This window comes from Culex quinquefasciatus, chromosome 1 (assembly GCF_015732765.1).
Source record: "Culex quinquefasciatus strain JHB chromosome 1, VPISU_Cqui_1.0_pri_paternal, whole genome shotgun sequence".
Lineage (NCBI taxonomy): Eukaryota > Metazoa > Arthropoda > Insecta > Diptera > Culicidae > Culex > Culex quinquefasciatus.
Window position 1 is genome coordinate 7,171,184 of NC_051861.1, and position 19,458 is coordinate 7,190,641.

The window sequence follows — 19,458 nt, forward strand, 5'->3', positions numbered from 1 at the left end:
TGTGATATTTGAGAATACTAGGCCAATAACATTTTATGTTATTTATAACAAGATTTGTTATTCGTCGTTATGTTTTTTTTGTGATTGGATTGTTATTGTAATAACAGACTAATAATTTTTGTAGTTATTCTTCAAACAAATCTTTGTTATTATTTTTTGCTATTTTAACAACTAATCCGAACATCCCAATAACAGTTGGAGGTATTCTTCCAAATCAAATAATGTTAATCCAAAGTTGTTTTGGCTTTCAACCAATATCAGACCAATAACATATTTTGTTGTGATAACATAAAAAAAAAATTTAACCCTTATGCAAAAAGGATTTTTCAAGAAGATTCCATAACACTTTTTGTTATTTTAACAATATCTGTTATTGAAATGGCATGAATTTTGTTATTACCGTCTGCCCGGGATATTCCCCATATGCGGTGCCAAACCGAGGCATGACTGTATGATGTGATAAGGATGGCGAAAAATCTGGTACCCAAGAATGAATTTTTAGAAGCAAAAAAATGGAGCCGAAAATGTCTTAATTTTTTATAAGTGCGCCATTTTCATATAACAGACATTTAACGGAGTCAAGAAAAAAAAATTTTTTTTTGCTTATTAAAAACTATGAAGCTTCTAAAATAAAGATATTTACGAAATATCTATAATTATTTTAATTTTTTAATCGTTTACTTTGTTCATTGAAATTAAAAGCAACTTCTTTTTTTCTGAGAATGACTTTTTTGAAAAGTCTTATTTTTTCTGAAAAGTACTACCAAATTGTATGACCAGCCCACAAAACTGTATACGCATAGAATTTCATTCAGATAAAAAAAAAATGCAAAAACGTAGAGAAATCAAATCTGATCAAATAATAGTAATCGAATCTTCAAATTGTGTATGAATAAAGCAATAATGTTGTTAGATGACGTTCATTACGTGTGAAGTTCGTTTATGCTTTATTTTCAAGACCCAACTCCACCGCTTAAAATTTCATATTTTGTTAAAAATAATTTGTTAGCCATTTTTAAAGTTTCAAATAAATATTTTAAGAAGAATTCTTACTGAATTGTTTAACTATAATTGGTTTGGTGGTCAAATTTGACCGTGGTAATCACTTCAGCTAGGAACTGGTGTTTTGTTCCACAAATAGTTTGAAGCAATTTGTTGCCTCTTTAGAGCTTATGATATAATTCAAGGGTTCACAGCAACCAAGGAAGCTGTTGTCTTCTTATTCCAAAATTGGAAAATTTACGGACCCAATATTGCAACAATCTGATTGTTTGTGAATTATTTTGTAGACTGCGTCTTAGGGAATGAACAAATTTGAATTTGAGGATTAGAAAGCAATATTTTCTGAAAAATTCAAATTAAATAAGATAAAATAATTCAAATGCACTTGTTGAAACAAGAAATCAATAAAACAAGTGTAATTATTTTTTCGTAGAACAGAGCTTCTTAAGCAGCTCGACTTATTTCCCACCGTGCTCCCCTTCGCAAATATGCTCCCGGCTAACAGGTGACACCCACATAACATCAGGGGGGGCTGAAGAAGGGGGTGCAGGGTGCTGCAAATGTGTGTAATAGATCCTTCCTCTCCACTTAAGGGGTGTGAAGGTGGGGAAGGAGGCTGCCGACGGGGCTAAATTATAGTTATTTCAGCCAACTTTCAAGACAACAAGAGTGATAATGGCTTAATGACTGCCTGGCTGTCGTAAAATCAAATTGTGAGAGCTGCTGCTGCTGCTTTTCCGGCGGCTTTGTGAATGTGTGAGGTGTTTTCCATGTCGTCCGGATTGGAGGTCGTGTGTGTGAGGTGGGTGTGTGGTGAAGATAACTTTTAATAGCCCAGGTGAGCGTTCCGGGTGGGGAGGTTGGTGGTTGGAAGAAACTTCAGAGATTGTAATATGGTTTTCTATTATGGCCTGGTAGTTTGAGCAGGATTTATGGTTTTGGATTGATGTTTCTGTGGTGAGGTTATGATAGAGAACGGAAGGAAACGTTTGCCTATCTTGAGGCCGCTTAATTTGCTGAGGCTGAACCGAACCCACCCTGGCGTCGCTTCCAGCGACAATTTGTACCCCGGCATTGTCGGTGGAAAAACGAACGCCATAATACGGAAATGGTTACGCCTGAAAGTATGCAGATACGGCCGCAAACCGTGAGTTGTGTTTAACGCTTTTGTGCCCTCAAAACCAAAAGCCGTATTATGGTGTGGTGTGTGTGATTGTCGTTGTCGTTGTGCATTAACGTCACACGCCATTTTTTCTCTGATTTGCACAAACACAAGTGAAAAAAGCCGGGATGCCACATCTGGTCTCTGCACAAAATACTGCTCATTCATGTTTGGGAAATGATGCCTACCACACACACACAAACACAGTAGGAAAATCCTGACTGGTTCTCAAAACTATACTTTTGTCTGTCCTAGAAGGGCACATACACACTAAAACACAACTACGCAAAACTCTCTGGTATGAATATGAAGCGCCCTTTTCGCCTAAACACACACATACTTGCACTGAGGCACAGTGTAGTGATAATGGTTGGCAATAAACAGACAGTCGTACAATGTTTTATGCTTTTTATTGCTGACCAAGCCAGAGCAGGGCCCCTAGACTGGAACCGCAACTCTTCTTCGGTGTGGTGAACCCGCAGCAGTTGCAGCTTGAGAACTGACACTGTAGAAACACAAATATTAAAGATAAAAAAAATCCAGATTTTTTATGAATTACCGAAATTAAAATTATAAAAACAAACTTTGAAAGAGGAGCCAAAATTCGAGGACAATCTCACCCCAAAACCCCTCTCAAAAATTCTGAGGGTTCCATCAAATTAAGCTCACATGGTCGCAAAAGCGTGGGAGAACCCCCTTCGACCCTGTCACTACTGCCGGTTGACACTGTCATCGTCAGTGTGTGCAAAGTAGGCAAGCTTATGAGGCGAAGAAATTCTGCAGATGCACCGCTTTTATCTTGTTAGCTCGTTTTTTTTTTTTTTTTGGGCAGTCGTTACTGCTGTATTCAGAGTTGGAGATGGCACCGAGCTAATTCTAGGCTTAGAGCTCTGTGGCTTGGTAACCCTTGAGGTCTCCAAATCAAATTATTTAAAACAAAAAAATATTTCAGTTTTCCCTGCTCACTGATAGATGGCGCGCAGTCGCCCTCTGCATCTTGCATGCAAGTTTACTAACTTTCGTGCAACATGAATTGAAATTTTGACTGAGTGCAAATGAGGGTTAATCCAAACCACGAGGATGGTGGTTGACTCTGGCCACAATTAATAGCACGCTAGAATGGTTTTGGCACTAGCTTAGAAGTAAACTGGGGGGGAGAATCCAAAATAGGGGCAACGGGATCTGCGGTTTTGAACGATATGGTGTGGAAGGATCTGTAATTATTGATTTTCTCTTGAAAAGTATTTAGCGGGGTTCTTCACATCATCCATTAATTTTATATTGCTCACTGAGAATAGAATCATTTCCCCGAATTTTAACGTACTTTCTTTTTTCAATTATTCCAATTCCTAAGTTAATCCAAAACAAGGTTACCAGGTTGAAATTTGAAACAATTCTGAATGGCGAAACTTCAAAGTTTGTTCAATTCGAATGGCTTGACTAATTTCATGGCTTCAATATGCTGAATTTGCATTTCTTTTAGAAATACTCATTCTTGTAATTATTTTTCATTTTTAATAAAATTCGTTAATTTTAATTGAAATGTTGTTCAAAATGGGCATAAATTGAAAAATCTGCCAAAAATTGTAAATATCTGACACAGAGAAGGGTGAATTTTTTTTCTGGCAAACTTTTACATTTTTTTTTCAAGGTGATAATGCAAAACTTTTTAATTTGGAATTTTGGCTTTGTTTTACCTAAAAGCAATTCTTTACGAAATCGGCCGATTATGACCGTTTTAAATATTTGTATTTTTTTATTTAGCTCAAACTTTGTGTCATTGCATATCTCCGTACAATCCTGGCAGCTGTTCAAAGAAATCTGTAACTATTGAAAGAATTTTCTAATCCGTTTGGTGTCTTCGGCAGAGTTGTTGGTATTGATGAGGACTATTCAGAAAAAAACGATACTTGGTAAAAATGCCAATTTTTAATTTAGCTTTCTTAACAAAAAAACTTTTTCTCGAAATTCGTGATTATTAATTTAATTTTTTTATGTTTAAGGTGATAAAAACCCACAACTTTTGAGCCATAGAAAATATGAAGAAAAATTTTGTAACCATGTTGTAATTAGGCCGTTGTAAATATTTTTCAGAGTTTATGTCGCCCCCCTTGAAAATCGGTCTGAAAAATCAGGCAAAAAAAAACCCAAAAAACTTAAAATTTCCATGAAAATAGAAGTCTTATCAACGGAAAACAATCTAAAATGCATTCTTCTGCATTTATAATCTTATTTAGCATGTTTGGGCTTGTTTAAAAATGTTTTGAATTTTTACGAAATTCCAATGTACAGCACTGCAGAAAAATTATTTTCCGCAAAAAAATAAATTTTCTTCAATACCTACTTAGATATTTTGGAATTCAATGATGGAAAAACAACTGGACAGGTGTATAATACATTTTAAAACATCTTTTTGGTCATTTAAATGTTGAAACCATGGCTTGTAGTTTCAATTTTTATACTTTTTTTTATTTTTTTTGCACTCACCTCGACTTTGGTCAGAGTGGAGGGACATAAACTTCAAAAAATATTTGCAACTGCCTTAATTGAAAAAAAAAAGTTTTTTCAAAAAAAAATATATTTATTTGTATTTTTCGAGTTTAGTTTGTGGTGTGAAATAAAACTTGCCATCGAAAAGTAATATCCTGATTTGTTTATAAAGTGTACCTTTTTCAAGATATTTAGAGTTTTTAAGGTTCTATAAGCTATTGTATTTTATATGCATAAACGAAACGAAATTTTATCTACTTTTTTATTCAAAAACTCTAAAACAGTTAAAATACATGCAAAATTTCGAATCGTTTGATACCCATGTTGCGAATTATACAAATTTGAGTTTTTTCGAGAAAATACAGTATTTTGTGAAAATTTTAGTATTTCATTCAAATATCTCTTAAACAATTAAAATACATTCAAAATTTAGAATCGTTTGATAACCATATTGCAATTTCAAAATATTTGAGTGTTTTCGAGAAAATACGTTATTTTGTGAAAAATTTAGAATTTCATTCAAAAACTCTAAAACAATTTAAAAAAAAGCAAAATTTTGAATTTTTGATACCCATGTTGTGAATTATAAAAATTTGAGTTTTTTTTTCGTGAAAATACGGTATTTTGTGAAAATTTTAGTATTTCATTCAAATATCTTTTAAACAGTTAAAATACATTAAAAATTTTGAATCCTTTGATAACCATATGGCAATTTCAAAAAATTTGAGTATTTTCAAGAAAATACGGTATTTTGTGAAAATTTTAGAATTTCATTAAAAAAAACTCTAAATCAATTAAAATACATGCAAAATTTCGAATTGTTCGATACCCATTTTGGGAATTATAAAAATTTGAGTTTTTTCGAGAAAATACGGTATTTTGTGAAAATTTTACTAATTTTACTATTTCATTCAAATATCTCTTAAACAGTTCAAAAACATTCAAAATTTCGAATTGTTTGATCAAATACTGCGAATTATTAAAAATTTAAGTATTTTCGAGAAAATACGGTATTTTGTGAAATTTTTAGTATTTCATTCAAAAAAACTCTAAAACAATAAAAATACCTGCAAAATTCCGAATCGTTTGATACCCATAATGCAAGTTCAAAATATTTGAGTATTTTCGAGAAAATACAGTATTTTGTTAAAATTTTAGTTTTTCATTCAAAAAACTCTAAAACAGTTAAAATACATGCAATATTTCGAATCATTTCAAACTCATATTGCGAATTATAAAAATTTGAGTATTTTCGAATAAATACGTTTTTTTGTGAAAATTTTAGAATTTCATTCAAAAAATCAAAAACTGAAAATTCATAGAATGTTTCGAATCGTTTGATACCCATATTGCAATTATAAAAAAAAATTAGTACTTTAAAAATATACGGTATTTCGTGATTTTTCAGTATTTATTCATTGAAAATGACCATATTTTCAAAAAAATATTCACTAAGAGAAAGCTTGAAACTTCAACAAAATTTTATCGTTAATAACCTTGGTGGAAACATGATCAAGTTAAACAAATAAATTAAGAAAATGTTTTATGCTTTTCTAACATCTGAAATATTGAAGGTCACTGGAAAGTACTTGATCTGCACATAAATTTGACTTCTAATTGCACAAAAAAAGCCAGAAATTAGGGTTTTTCTCAAACATTATTTTCCCTAAAAGAACACCCAGTTAGCAAAATCTAAACGTAGAAATATGTATCCTCCCTGCAAAGGCTTATGAATTGATCTCAGTTGAAAGGTTCTCCAAATCTCTGAATTGCAAATGTAACATCCTGGAGCAGAACAGTTAAATTCTAATAAAAACACAATTGAATTGAAAAGCCAGAAATATATCAAAAATGTATGGAACTTTGTAAACAGCCAAAGGTTCTAATTTGCTAATTTTGATTTTAAAAAAAATAACATTTCGATGATTTAAAATTGAATATCTGGCAACCCTGGGTTAAATTAAAAAGTGCACAACATCACACAACTTGAGCTTGTTTAATTTTCCCTTTTCCACTTGAACTCACCTTAAAAGTGGTCAAATGTTCCAATTTTAAATTGAGGCACTCAAAAAAAAAAGCACACACTCACGTACACTCACGAAAGTGGTAATCACACAAATTATAGCTTACAAAACATAATCGTCCCGTGCTGCTGCTGGGTTGGTGACAGAGGAGGGCCAAAAAAAGAAGAAGAAATGTTGAGGTAATCGGTCAAGCTGCGGAAAAGAGCAAAACGAAAAGCCAAAGCCAACTCGGAGCTTTCCGAAAGCTGTTTAAGTTTGTGGCCACACGGATGAAAGGGCATGGAATTAGATTTAGAGCTAATTCCTTTTGGGTCTGCTTTTTTTACGAGGGAAATGTGATTTGTAGAAAGGTTTAAGGTTTTTGGAGGAATTTGTAAAATGTCATTTTAAGTATTATTTTTTTATTTTTCTATTAAAAAAAAGGTTTTGTTTTTAAAAACAAAATTTTAAGAAACGACCACCCTAACCCTCGCCAGCACGACGTGTCCACCTGACCACATTTGGCCGGGTCCGTCCGTCCAGCGCCCCGACCGGACGATGTTAAATGTTGGGTGCTATTTACAAAAGTGTACAAATGAAAGAAAATGGCAGTTTCTTTGACCGTCCTGGTCCTCCGACCAGGCTGATGGCCCGCAGCACGAACCTGCCCCGAAAAGGCAAACAAAAAAAAAGTGGCCGGAAAAGTTTCGTCGTCCATTTTGCAGGGTCCGGCGTCATACCGGACCGGGTTGCGCAGAAAGTGTTTTCCCCCTTCAAGAGAAGGCGGATGGAGGGGGGAAAATTGATGTCGATACACAAAATTGAGCTTTTCGTAGTTATGAGCTTTTTTTTGGACTTGCTGTTGAACGTTTTCCAACCAATCGATAGTGTTGTGGCGAAAACAGCGTTTAATGTTTCCGGTTCGGGGTGTTTTTATTTGTGTGTGCTGGTTTTACCTGTTTTTGGCAATAAAACTGGCACGTACCAACTCTTGGAAACGGTGATTGAAAATTTATTAACTCTTTTGCTGGTCTAACGACTTCAAATGGTAGGTGTTTTGTTGCTCTTCCCTTTTTTCATGTTGAAATTGAAACATTGTAGGAAGTGGTTTGAAATTAAAGTCAGTTTTGAGCTACTATTTCGTAAACTTTAAAATTTGATTCCATTTATGATTCGTGATTGAGTGAGTGAGTGAACGAGATAGTGAGAAATTGAGTGAGTGAGTGATTGAGTGATTGATTGAGTGAGTTATTGGGTTAGTTAGCCAGTGTGTGATTGAGTGAACGCGTGAGTGGGTAAACGATTGAGTAGTAAGTGATGGAGTGAGTGAGTTAGTGAGTAATTGAGCGAGTGAGTGAACGAGTGAATGAGTAATTAAGTGAGTGAGTGAGTGAGTGAGTGAGTGAATGAGTGAATGTGTAATTAAGTGAGTGAGTGAGTGAGTGAGTGAATGAGTGAGTGAAAGAGTGGAAGAATGAATGATTGAGTGAGTGAAATAGTGAGTGAGTGAGTGAGTGATTGAACAACTGAGTGAGTGGGTTAGTTAGCCAGTGTGTGATTGAATGATTGAGTGAACGAATGATTGGGTGAACGATTTAGTAGTAAGTGATTGAGTGAGTGAGTTAGTGAGTAATTGAGCGAGTGAGTGAACGAGTGAATGAGTAATTGAGTGAGTGAGTGAGTGAGTGAGTGAGTGAATGAGTGAATGAGTGAATGAATGAGTGAGTGAGTGAGTAAGTAATTGAGCGATGGGGTGGGTGAGTAATTGAACAAGTGATTAAGTGAACGAGTTAGTGAGTGAGTCATAATCTTTTGGGGTTTTCATCAGATTTCAAAAACTTTTGTTCAGAAAAACCCTCACATGTTTCAGAGGTAACAAAAAAAACGTTGAAACTAATATCCACTCTGGTAGGAAAGCCAAACCTCACGGAAAAAGCTCATCCGATGAAAAGTATTTCCATGTAAAACCAATTTTCCAGCTTCATTCGAGGTTATTAAGTTGCACCCTCAATCGAAGCGTCATGGAAACGCATGGTGCTCGTTCTGTGAACTCACGAATGCACGCATTTGCTGCCCTCTGGTTGAAATATTTCATTTTCCACATTCCGCAACGAAACTAATCAGAAAGTTTTCCCCGTAACTCACCAAAAACAGGATCCAGGAAGGACGATGGTCGGCAAAAATAATAACAAGCACACATACACGACTACATTGCGCACACATACTGGGTGGTAAAGTTTGCGGAAGCATTTTTGACGCTGCATAAATTCCAGGTTCAGATATTGAGTCTGGTCGGTGTGTGGTACACGTTGGCAAAGTTTGAAGGTTTAATTAAATGAAAATATTGTATTGTTTCAAGAGAATTACGAACAGATTAACAACAAATTTTCAATAGGATTTTCTAGTAAATTTCACATTGATTTGAAAACTTGAACATAATTAAGTTGAAATTGCAATTTTCTGACCACATATTCATTCTCTATTTTTTCTACTTTTCAGTGCCACCCAGTGTCCGGGCGATTCCACCGAGTGGCCAGCTGACGGCCCGGAAGGGCGGCGCCGTAACGCTAGAGTGCAAAGCGTCCGGAAATCCCGTTCCGTCCATCTATTGGACCAAAAAGGTAAACAAAACTATATTTCTTTCTTAGAATTTTTTTTTCTCATTTAACAGTTAAAAAAACTAAAATTACAAAAATTTAACGCAAATTTTCATCTCAAGCAGAGCGGTGCTGGCAAATCGTCGGCCAAGATCGGCGAGGGCCCGATCCTGACGCTGGAACGGGTCGAGCGGCAGCAGGCCGGCGTGTACCAGTGCACGGCGGACAACAACGTCGGCGAGGCGGTCACCGTGGACATGCGGCTCGACGTGCTGTGTGAGTAGCATTGGCTTATTTAACCAACTTGAACGGTGTTTTTTTATTTATTTTTTACTTAACTAGTTTTTATGAAAAATTTGTTTCAATCTTTATTATTGCGGTAATTTTTGATTTCCAAAACTGGGGTTTGACACTTTTTACATAATTCTAGTAAATAATTGAAATTTTGTTTTTACAAAAAATGCGTTTTTTACTTTTCATGAAAGTGGCTTCTGTTTTAATTGTTGGAAATAGCTTTCTGCAGTTTTGATATTTTCAATATAAAATGTTGATTTCTTCAACAAAGTTACTTGGAGTGGCAAGCCAACAACTTTCAAAAATATAAAAACATCATAATAATATTCCTGAAAAGTTAGATTTTCATATCACGCTAATCGTGAACCACTCTAATGTTTAACCAAACCCAACCCGTTCCGTTTGCAACAACTCTTCTGAAGACTCCAACGCAAAGCAAAAGTAGCCCCTTTCCGTTTCCAGCAATTCTTCTGGAGTCACCAAAGCTTCAAAAGCTTCACCATTCTTCAACATTCTTGTTGAACGATTATTTTTTGTACTTTAAATCAAGGAGGCCACTTTAACCCTCTACTGCCCAAATTTTCTTTTAATTTTTTTAGTTATTTTCCCGTGTTCAGGAGGTCATTTTGAGCATCTTTTGTTCGACCAAAAACTGTACTTCTCTTGTTTATTTTTTGTTTGTTTTTTTTTTTATTTGCATTTATCTTGTTTAGTTTATGTTTGTTTTTGGTAGTATTTGGCCTATTCTACCACCTCCTATCATTACATTTTGCCTTTCTAATTTTTTCATGTTTTTACAGTCACTTTTTCAATTTTTGCTTGTTTTTCACATTTTCTGCTATAAAATGGCACCATTTTACCATTTAAATTGTAAAAAAATGCGTAGAGTCATAGTATGGGAAACTAGGAAAATTACTGCATACTTCTTTTTATTTAAAACAAAGAAAATGTCAGTTAAAAACACAGCCAAAGTTGACATCTAAAAAAATGCATTTTTAAAACATTGGCAAAGTCACACAAAACAAGTAAAACTTCCAACTCATGAATATTATAAAATTTTTAGATTTCTTCTTTCCAAAGCCTTTTGAGGGTCAAAAATTAATTGAAAATAGATTTTTGCGTTTTTTTTAATCGAAGCCCGTCTAAAAGCGGGGTTAGGTTACGGTATAATGAAAATCAAGAAATTTTAAAACCAAAAATTGGAAAAAGACACAAAACATTATGGAAAAAAATTTATGATACATTTTGCTACAAAATTTTAAAAGTTAGGAAGTTTTTATGGGAGTTGTTTGTGGCTTTCTCAGTAAATAAAACAGATCAATCGATTGCTCTTGAAAAAAAGCTCATGAAACGAAACGAAACTATTGGCACTACGCCCCCCGGGGCATGGCCTTCCTCTAACGTGGGATTTCTGCTCCAGCGCCTCTGACGAGACAGGAGAAACCGGGACCGACGTTTTACTTCACCATCCGATAGAAGCTCAGTGGATAAGGCGGGAATCGAACCCGCGTCTCATAGCATCATCGGGATCGGCAGCCGAAGCCGCTACCCATGCGCCACGAGACCCACTGAAAAAAAGCTCATACCCGAGCCGAAACTTCGGGAAATTACAAACCAAAAAAACGTTTGATCTGTTTTATTGACTGAGAAAGCCACAACAACACGCAACAAGCTGACCAGTCGAAACAAAACACTGTATTTTGTGTAATTTGGATGAAATTTTATTCATGCAATTTATAAGTCAATAAACGTCTTTTTTGCATAAATAGTTTTTGCTTGGTAGGATTTTTTTTTGGAAAATCGATTTCATTTTGGGGAAAATACTGACAAACGAAACATTGACATTATTTTTTAGACGCAAAACCAAATTTGAAATCGAAAATGAGTTTTTTTTGTTATGTTCACCGTTTTCGAGTTACATGTATTTTAAAGCATCTGTTCTATTTTTCTCTAAAATTTAAAATAAATTGCAATTTAAATTTTTTTTCAAAGGTTTACCGTTGTAGTGTTACAGGCATTGCATTTTTTTTTCGAAAAAAGAAGATTTTATGCAATTAAAAATATTCGCGATTTTTTTTTATTGAATTTCCTTAAATTATTTTTTTTTATTATACAGCAATTCCCCACGAAAACAGCATGATTCAAAAAAAAGTTCTCCGATCGGTCTCAATTTTTTTCTGGGGGTTTCTTAGCCAAATAATTAAAACCGTAATTTTTTGTTTGGCCATTAGGGTGACCTACGCAGTGATAGGGTGGTCCGAAAAATTGCAATTTTCGAAAAAAAAACATATCTACGCGCCATTTAATCCGATTATAGCTGTGTTAGACGCAAAAGAAAGATGATTAGTATGGCTATTTGGGAAAAATAGTAAGAAGTTTCAAAAATCTAGCTTAACATTTGAAAAGGTCGTATGAAAACTTAAATGCTGTTTTGAAGGTCTCGGGACCAAAGAGCCTATGTCTAAAAATATTTTTATATATATCAAAAAAAGGGGAAATTATGTTTTTAATACTTTGTGATACGATTTTTGGAAACTAAAAACTGGGTTTTCGACGCGCCACGCGCAAAAATGGGAAAATGACGAAAACGAGAAAAAATAGTATTTTTTCACTAAAACAGCGATATCTTGAAAATTTCAGCGGTGACCTATACATGTTAGGGTACCAAATTTCCTAGCATGCATAGGTCATCGCTGAAATTTTCAAGTTATTGCTGTTCTAGGTCAAAAAGACAATTTTTTCCCGTTTTCGTCATTTTCCCATTTTTGCGCGTGGCGCGTAAAAACTCCAGTTTTTGTTTTCAAAAAATCGTATCTCAGAGTATTGAAAACATAACATCACAAATTTTTGACATATTATGTAAAATTTTTCGAGGAATCAGGTAAAAATATTTTCAGACATAGGCTCTTTGGTCCCGAGACCTTCAAAACAGCATTTTTAGTTTTCATACGACCTTTTCAAATGTGAAGCTAGATTTTTGAAACTTTTTACAGTTTTCTCAAATAGCCAAACTAATCATCTTTCTTTTGCGTCTAACACAACTAAAATCTGATGAAATGACGTGGATATATGATTTTTTGAAAAAAGTTTTTTTTTGCGAAAATCGACGAAAATTTCCATTTTTCGGACCACCCTAACACGGCGTAGGTCACCCTAATGGCCAAACAAAAAAATACGGGTCTAATTATTTCGGCTAAGGATCCCCCAGAAAAAATTTGAGACCGATCGGAGTACATTTTTTTCGAATCATGCTGTTTTCGTGCGGAATTGCTGTATATTAGGATGTAACAAAAATGACTTTTTGGCGGGCATTCAGGGGTTTGTTCCGGTGCTGGCGCTCCGCCCTTCAATTTTAAATGAGATTTAACCCGTAAAAATACTTTTTTTTTCAAAAATGTCTATCTTTGAGGCATTTTGGCCACCAATGCGTTTACCAAAAAACATCACTGGCGTGTAGGCCAGATCCTTGCGCATCTTTTGGTATATATAACATTGAAGTTTGGAGCACCCTGGAGCTCGGTACAGACCTTCAAAGTTTTTTTTTCAAAGACATTTTTGAAAAAAAAGTATTTTTACGGGTTAAATCTCATATAAAATTGAAGGGCGGAGCGTCAGCTAACTTTGCATAATCGAGTCAGGACAGAAGCTTGCTATTTCTCCTTTTGCATCTAAAAGATGTTTAGAAAACAAGTATTTGAGAAAAACATTGAAACTTAATTCTCGGATTAGTTTTCAAAAATCCGTAAGAGCCATTGGTAAACAAAGTCCTTTTTGCATCGGTATTTGATCTACTTACGAAAAACCAATATCAAAAATGCTCGAGATTGTTCATCTACACGTCTACACGTGTTTCATTTTCAAGAAAAACGAAAATTAGTGTCAGAGGTCACAGTGGCTCTTGCGGCTTTTTGAAAACTCACTCGAGAATTAAGCATGTTTGGAAAGGTAAGCATTTGTTAAAATATTAGCTATTTTAAAATAGGGTTACAAAAATGACTTAATATCGTAGATCAAAATGTCAAACAATCAAATCTGTGTTTGGAAATGAATCAGCATTATTCAAAAATAAATGTACTCAGATTCTTTATTCTAAAAGAAACAATATATATTATTTCCGGTTGGATTGCCAAATGAAAAAAAAATAATAATAAAACAAACAATGTTTGTATAACTTCCAGATCATTTACTTGGTTTTGGTAAAGTTCTAGAAGAGCTAAATTATTCAAAGCTTTTGAAACATAACTCAAATCAGATTAAAAAAAATCTTTTCTGTTTTTTAATATTTTCAAAATAAAAGAACAGCAAAACCCATAATTTAAAAACACAGCACTTCCACTAAATGAAAAAATCAAAGAAAATTGTTATTTTATCGAGAATTTTGGATTGGTGCATCAACTGACTGTAAGTTTTAACGTTCTTTGTCGAAATTTTTAGGGATAAAATAGGACACGTTTTTTTCTGCAGGTGTGATTAGCCTGGGTTCTCTCAGGTAGTCTTAATTTTGAACAAATTAATAACCATCAAATCTCGAGCAAATTACGGTTTGATAACACTTTGATCACTTATTTGTGAATTTAACAACTGTGGGTCAGGTAAATTGCAGGCAGTGTTGTGTTGCACTTATTGGAACAGACTTTAAATTAATTATTTTATTGGAAAAGAACAATTTTAGCAGGAGAGTGTTCAACAAAGAAGGAACTATGACATCATATAACCTTTTTTTCATGCCCTGGTTTTAAGGATATATATTTCATAACTGCATATTATTCTTAAACCGATTAGTTACGAAATAAAAAATCATAAAAAGTCTATGAAATATTTGCGAGTCATTCAAAAGAATGGTGAAAATCATGCCATCCAGCATGTAACATAAAATTAAAAAACGCTTCCCTGCACATTGGCAAACAAAATCCGGTCCAGTCATCCAGCGCAACGACCCGGAGGTTGGCCAACAGTTGAACCCCGGGACTGACTCGGGGAACCCAATTGACTGCAGCACCAGGAATCGCCCGCCGAATAATGCGCATCACTGCACTGCAATGTGAAGGGGGAAAGATGAGACTAATTCACTTAGGAGCAGGAAAAAGGTTAATTTGTTTAGTATTTTGGACTGCTTTTAATTTGAGTTTTTCCGCACCTCACTGAGGATAGGCTTTAAAATAACTCGAAAAATGAAATTTCTAATTTGACCTTCTAGACTCACCCTCACGTATACATATTGACTCAAAATCAAATGCTGAGCAAATGGGAGTGAAAATTAAAAAGTTTTATTAACTACTTCAAAAGTTAAGCTAAAAAACTATTTTAACTAAAGTCCAGAAGATTAAAAAAGGTTAGTCATGATATACATTTTAAGATAGGCATTTCAACGAGTCCAAAAGATTTAAGATCTGACACCCCTATCAAAAGTTGTAAGCACGTAAGTGCCCTGAATTAGAAAGATCCGACTACCCTATCTGATAGTATGAATTATGAGTCAAATTGATAGAACACTGCAAAGGTCCTCCCTTTTGTCCCCGAGCAGACGGAAATAACTTGGGAATAACATTTTTTGATATTTAAGTATACTAGGCCAATAACATTTAATGTTATTTATAACAAGATTGGTTATTCGTCGTTATGATTTTTTTTTTGTTATTGGATTATTATTGTAATAACAGACTAATAAATTGTGGTTTGGTTGAGCGTTTTAGCAGAATGCATTACTGTGAATACAAAGAGACGAGTTGTTCCTTTTAATTCCGCTATATATTTTAATATCTTGACAGATACGTATTTCGTCTACTACTTGCAGACTTCATCAGTGTTCTGTTCTCGACTGAAGGTTCATCGCTGGTGTATCCATATTTGTAGTTACTGTAGGTACTACCTCCTCGTTCTTCTTTTGTGCCTGTATAGGTAACAGCTTAAACAGCCACGTTGAGCCGTTACCTGAATCCTTGTTGAGTAAACGTTTGTTGCCTGCCTTGAAGATTTCCAAACTTTCAGCGACAGCCAGCTTCGATGGGTTAGTGATGTGTCTTAAGATGACCGCGTCGCTAGCTGTGATGTTATGTTTTTCCTCGATGATGTGTTCGGTTACTGCTGACTTAAAATGGGGACAAATCCTTTCCGTTTTTCCTCCATGGCAATTTTGACATATGTGTGTATATGCTCATCCAACCTGGTTTGCAGCAATCTCTTAGTTTGTCCAATGTAGCTCATATCACAGTGGCCGCAGGATACCTCGTAGATGCCGGGTTTGCCTAAAGTCGGTATGGGGTCTTTCGTTGAACCTAAGATGGATTCCAACTGGCTGTTTCTACTGCTGAACACTAAATCGATGCCAAATTTAGCCAGTTTTTGTCGTAATGGGCGTGTTATCCTGTAGTCGAATTCTACTGCTGCTCTTCGCAGTGGCTCTGCTGATGGCGTAAGGGTTGTGAGTGAAGTTCTGTGCAGTTTTCTTTCCTTCTTATCGATGATTGCTTGATAGTTGTTCTGCTGTAACCGTTGATTTCCGCTGTTTCAAATATGTACTCCAATTCTTTCTGTTTTCCTGCTTCGCTGAGGGTAAAGTTGTCATCCTATGTATAAAATAATGATATGCTGCCATCTTATGTTGGAATGAATGGTTTGACGTGGCTGGGATTGTTCTTCTGGTGTTTGTTGGCTTCCTGTAGATCTCGAAAGAAAACGAAGATGGGCAACCTGGTTCTCTTAGCATTGATAACAGTTTCGATGTCGATAACAATGTTTTCCAGGTTTGGTTTTGATGATACCGCGTACTTAAGACCTTTGTTGAGTAACGTTAACTGTTCTTCTGAAAAAGTTTCAGAAGAACGATTAACAACGAACTCTTCTAAGGGTTTAACTACTGGTTTCATTGTAGGGGCAATGTGGGAAATCAGTTGTCGGAATTTGTTGTCCAGTATCTTGCGTTTCCTTTCTGATTCGCACTTCTCGGCTACCTTAACCTTCGTCAAAAGCTTCGAATTCGATGGGGAATTCTTTGGCTAGTTTCAGATGGAGTGAATAGCATTCGAGAGTTTTGATACTCAGTCTACCGTAGAGTTTTTTGATGCTCTCTTTGACAAGCTCTAACTCCACCCTCCGGATGATTTTGCTGTCCGTATGACCCTTCGTCCTAATCTTGTGGCTAGTTGGTGTAACTCGGTGTTCGACGCATTTTTTCAAGAAGGCGATGTCTTTGTGGATACCTGCGATGATTTTCTTCAGTCCGATGAACTTGTTGTGCTCCGAAGGCTTGGTTGCCATGGTAATTGTGGTTTGGTTGAGCGATTGTGGTTAGGTTAGCGAACGACTGGACATGGCGTACCATAGGTACTTCGAGTACCGTAGGAATAAAATAGACCCACCAAGCGGTCCTTTAGCCTCTTGTCCAGTAACTCCGATACCCTGGCCTCCCCGCGGCGCTAGCCGGGATACTAGTAACCATTGGAGAGATCGGGTAACCAACCCCGGTGGGAACTCTGGTAGTATGCTGACAGGGAAGGGGGCTCCATCCTCTTCGGAGGGTGTAGCTATGCCGTTAGGCCTCGTGAGAAAGGCCCCGTTACGGTGTCGAGAGAAAACCGGAGCTGGGTCTCGGTAGCTTCAAGGTGGCAGCCCCACCCCGAGACTAGGTATCGCAGCCCCAATCCGGCTGCATACCGAAACCAAAAACATTACGAACAATCAAGAAGGAATAAGGATCCGGAACAAACGGCATAGACCTAGGCACGAAAAGGACACCGATTGGAAACTCGGAACATGGAACTGCAGATCGCTACGTTTCGATGGGTATGAGTACGCTCTGTTGAACGAGCTCAAACCCCGCAACTTCGATGTTGTAGCACTGCAGGAGATGTGCTGGAAGGAGCGAAGATGTGGGAGGATGATGCTTTGGAGCTCACCATGTACCAGAGCGGCGGAGCCGAAAACAAGCTGGGAACAGGCTTCATAGTGTTGGGCAAGATGCGGAGTCGTGTGATAGATTGGGAGCCGATCGACGACCGGATGTGTAGGTTGAGGATTAAAGGCCGTTTCTTCAACTATCACATCTTCAACGTACATTGCCCACACGAGGAATCATCCGATGCCGAGAAGGAAGCGTTCTACGCGAAGCTGGAGCAGAAGTTCGACAGCTGCCCGCAGAGGACGTCAAGATCGTCATCGGAGATATGAACGCCCGCATAGGAAGGGAGGAGATGTACAAGCCGGTGATCGGGCCGAACAGCCTGCACACCGTCACCAACGACAACGGCCAGCGGTGCATCAACTTTGCAGCCTCCCGCGGTATGGTGGTACGGAGCACATTCTTCCCCCGGAAAGACATCCACAAAGTCACCTGGACATCGCCTAACCAACGAACAAAAACACAAATCGACCACGTCCTCATCGACGGCCGATTCTTCTCGGACATACGGAACATCCGCACGTACCGCGGTGCGGACATCCACTCGGACCACTACCTGGTGGGTGCAAGCATGCACTCAAAACTGTCGACGACGTACCACCGACGACGGAGCCGGCTCCCACCGCCGTTCAACACCGAGCGGCTGCAGGACACGGCTGCGGCTCAGCACTACGTGCAGCAGCTGGAAGCGAGCCTGCCAACGGAGGAGGAACTCGGCGCTGCCTCGCTCAACGATGGATGGAGCAGAATTTGCTCGGCCATCGGCAGTGCCGCTGAAGCCGCGCTAGGTAGTACGGTCCGAGTTGGAAAGCAGCGCTGGTTCGACGAGGAGTGCCAGCGGCTACTTGACGAGAAGAAAGCAGCTTACGCGGTGAAGCTGAGAGCCGCAACTGATGAGAACGTGGCCAGATACAAACAAGCGCTGAAACAGCAGAGAACGGTCTTCAAGCTCAAGAAGCGCCAGCTGGAAGATCGCGATCGCGCCGAAATGGAGCAGCTGTTCCGGCAGAACGAGACGCGAAAGTTCTACGAGAAGGTTAACCGGTCCCGCAAAGGCTATGCGCCGCAAGCCAACACTTGTCGGGACGCCGAGGGAAACCTTCTTATGGACAAAGGCGAGGTGTTGAACAGGTGGCAGCAGTTCTTCAACGAGCACCTCAATGGCGATGTAGCGCATGGAGACGGCTTTGAAACCCAACTTGGACCGCCCGCTGCTGACCAACAGTTCCCGGCACCTGATCTGGAGACGGTGAAGAAGGAGATCAGGCAGCTGAAGAACAACAGGGCCGCCGGTAAAGATCGGTTACCCGGTGAGCTCTTCAAATATGGAGGAAAGCAGTTGGCGAGGGCGATCCACTTGGTGATTTCTAAGATCTGGAGGAGGAGAAACTACCAGAAGAATGGATGGATGGTGTCGTGTGTCCCATCTACAAAAAGGGCGATAAGCTGGACTGCGGCAACTACCGCGCCATCACGCTTATCAACGCGGCCTATAAAATCCTCTCCCAGATCCTCTGCCGTCTGCTGACACCGTACGCACGGAGGTTCGTGGGCCCCTATCAAGCGGGGTTTACTGGCGCTCGGGCCACCACGGACCAAATTTTCTCGCTCCGGCAGATCCTCGAGAAATGTCGTGAGTACAACGTGCCCACACATCACATCTTCATCGATTTCAAGGCAGCGTACGATACAGTCGACCGCGAACAGCTATGGCAGATCATGCACGAGAACGGATTTCCGGACAAACTGACTCGGCTGATCAAGGCTACCTTGGATCGTGTGATGTGTCACGTGCGAGTGGCAGGGAGCTAGCGGACCCTTCCAATCGCACCAAGGGTTACGACAAGGTGACGGCTTATCCAATGCGCTGTTTAACATCGGACTTGAGGGAGTTGTGCGAAGAGCGGGTATAGACACGAGAGGCACGATTTGCAACAGGACAGTCCAACTTCTTGCTTATGCGGACGACATTGACATTATAGCAAGAGACCTAGAGACGGTGAAAAGGGTTTA

General features: G+C 37.9%; 1 protein-coding gene across 3 annotated transcripts in view; it reads left to right on the forward strand.

The window, feature by feature from the left end:
- Window positions 1–19,458, forward strand: part of LOC6048982 (limbic system-associated membrane protein) — a 512,782-nt gene that overhangs the window by 437,270 nt on the left and 56,054 nt on the right. For 2 of the 3 annotated variants that reach the window (XM_038259476.1, XM_038259624.1), the window contains 2 exons: window positions 9,157–9,278; window positions 9,377–9,530. In XM_038259476.1, coding sequence (XP_038115404.1) covers window positions 9,157–9,278; window positions 9,377–9,530 — 276 coding nt within the window. The remainder of the gene's footprint in view (window positions 1–9,156; window positions 9,279–9,376; window positions 9,531–19,458) is intronic. The other variant, XM_038259555.1, reaches the window with a different exon arrangement.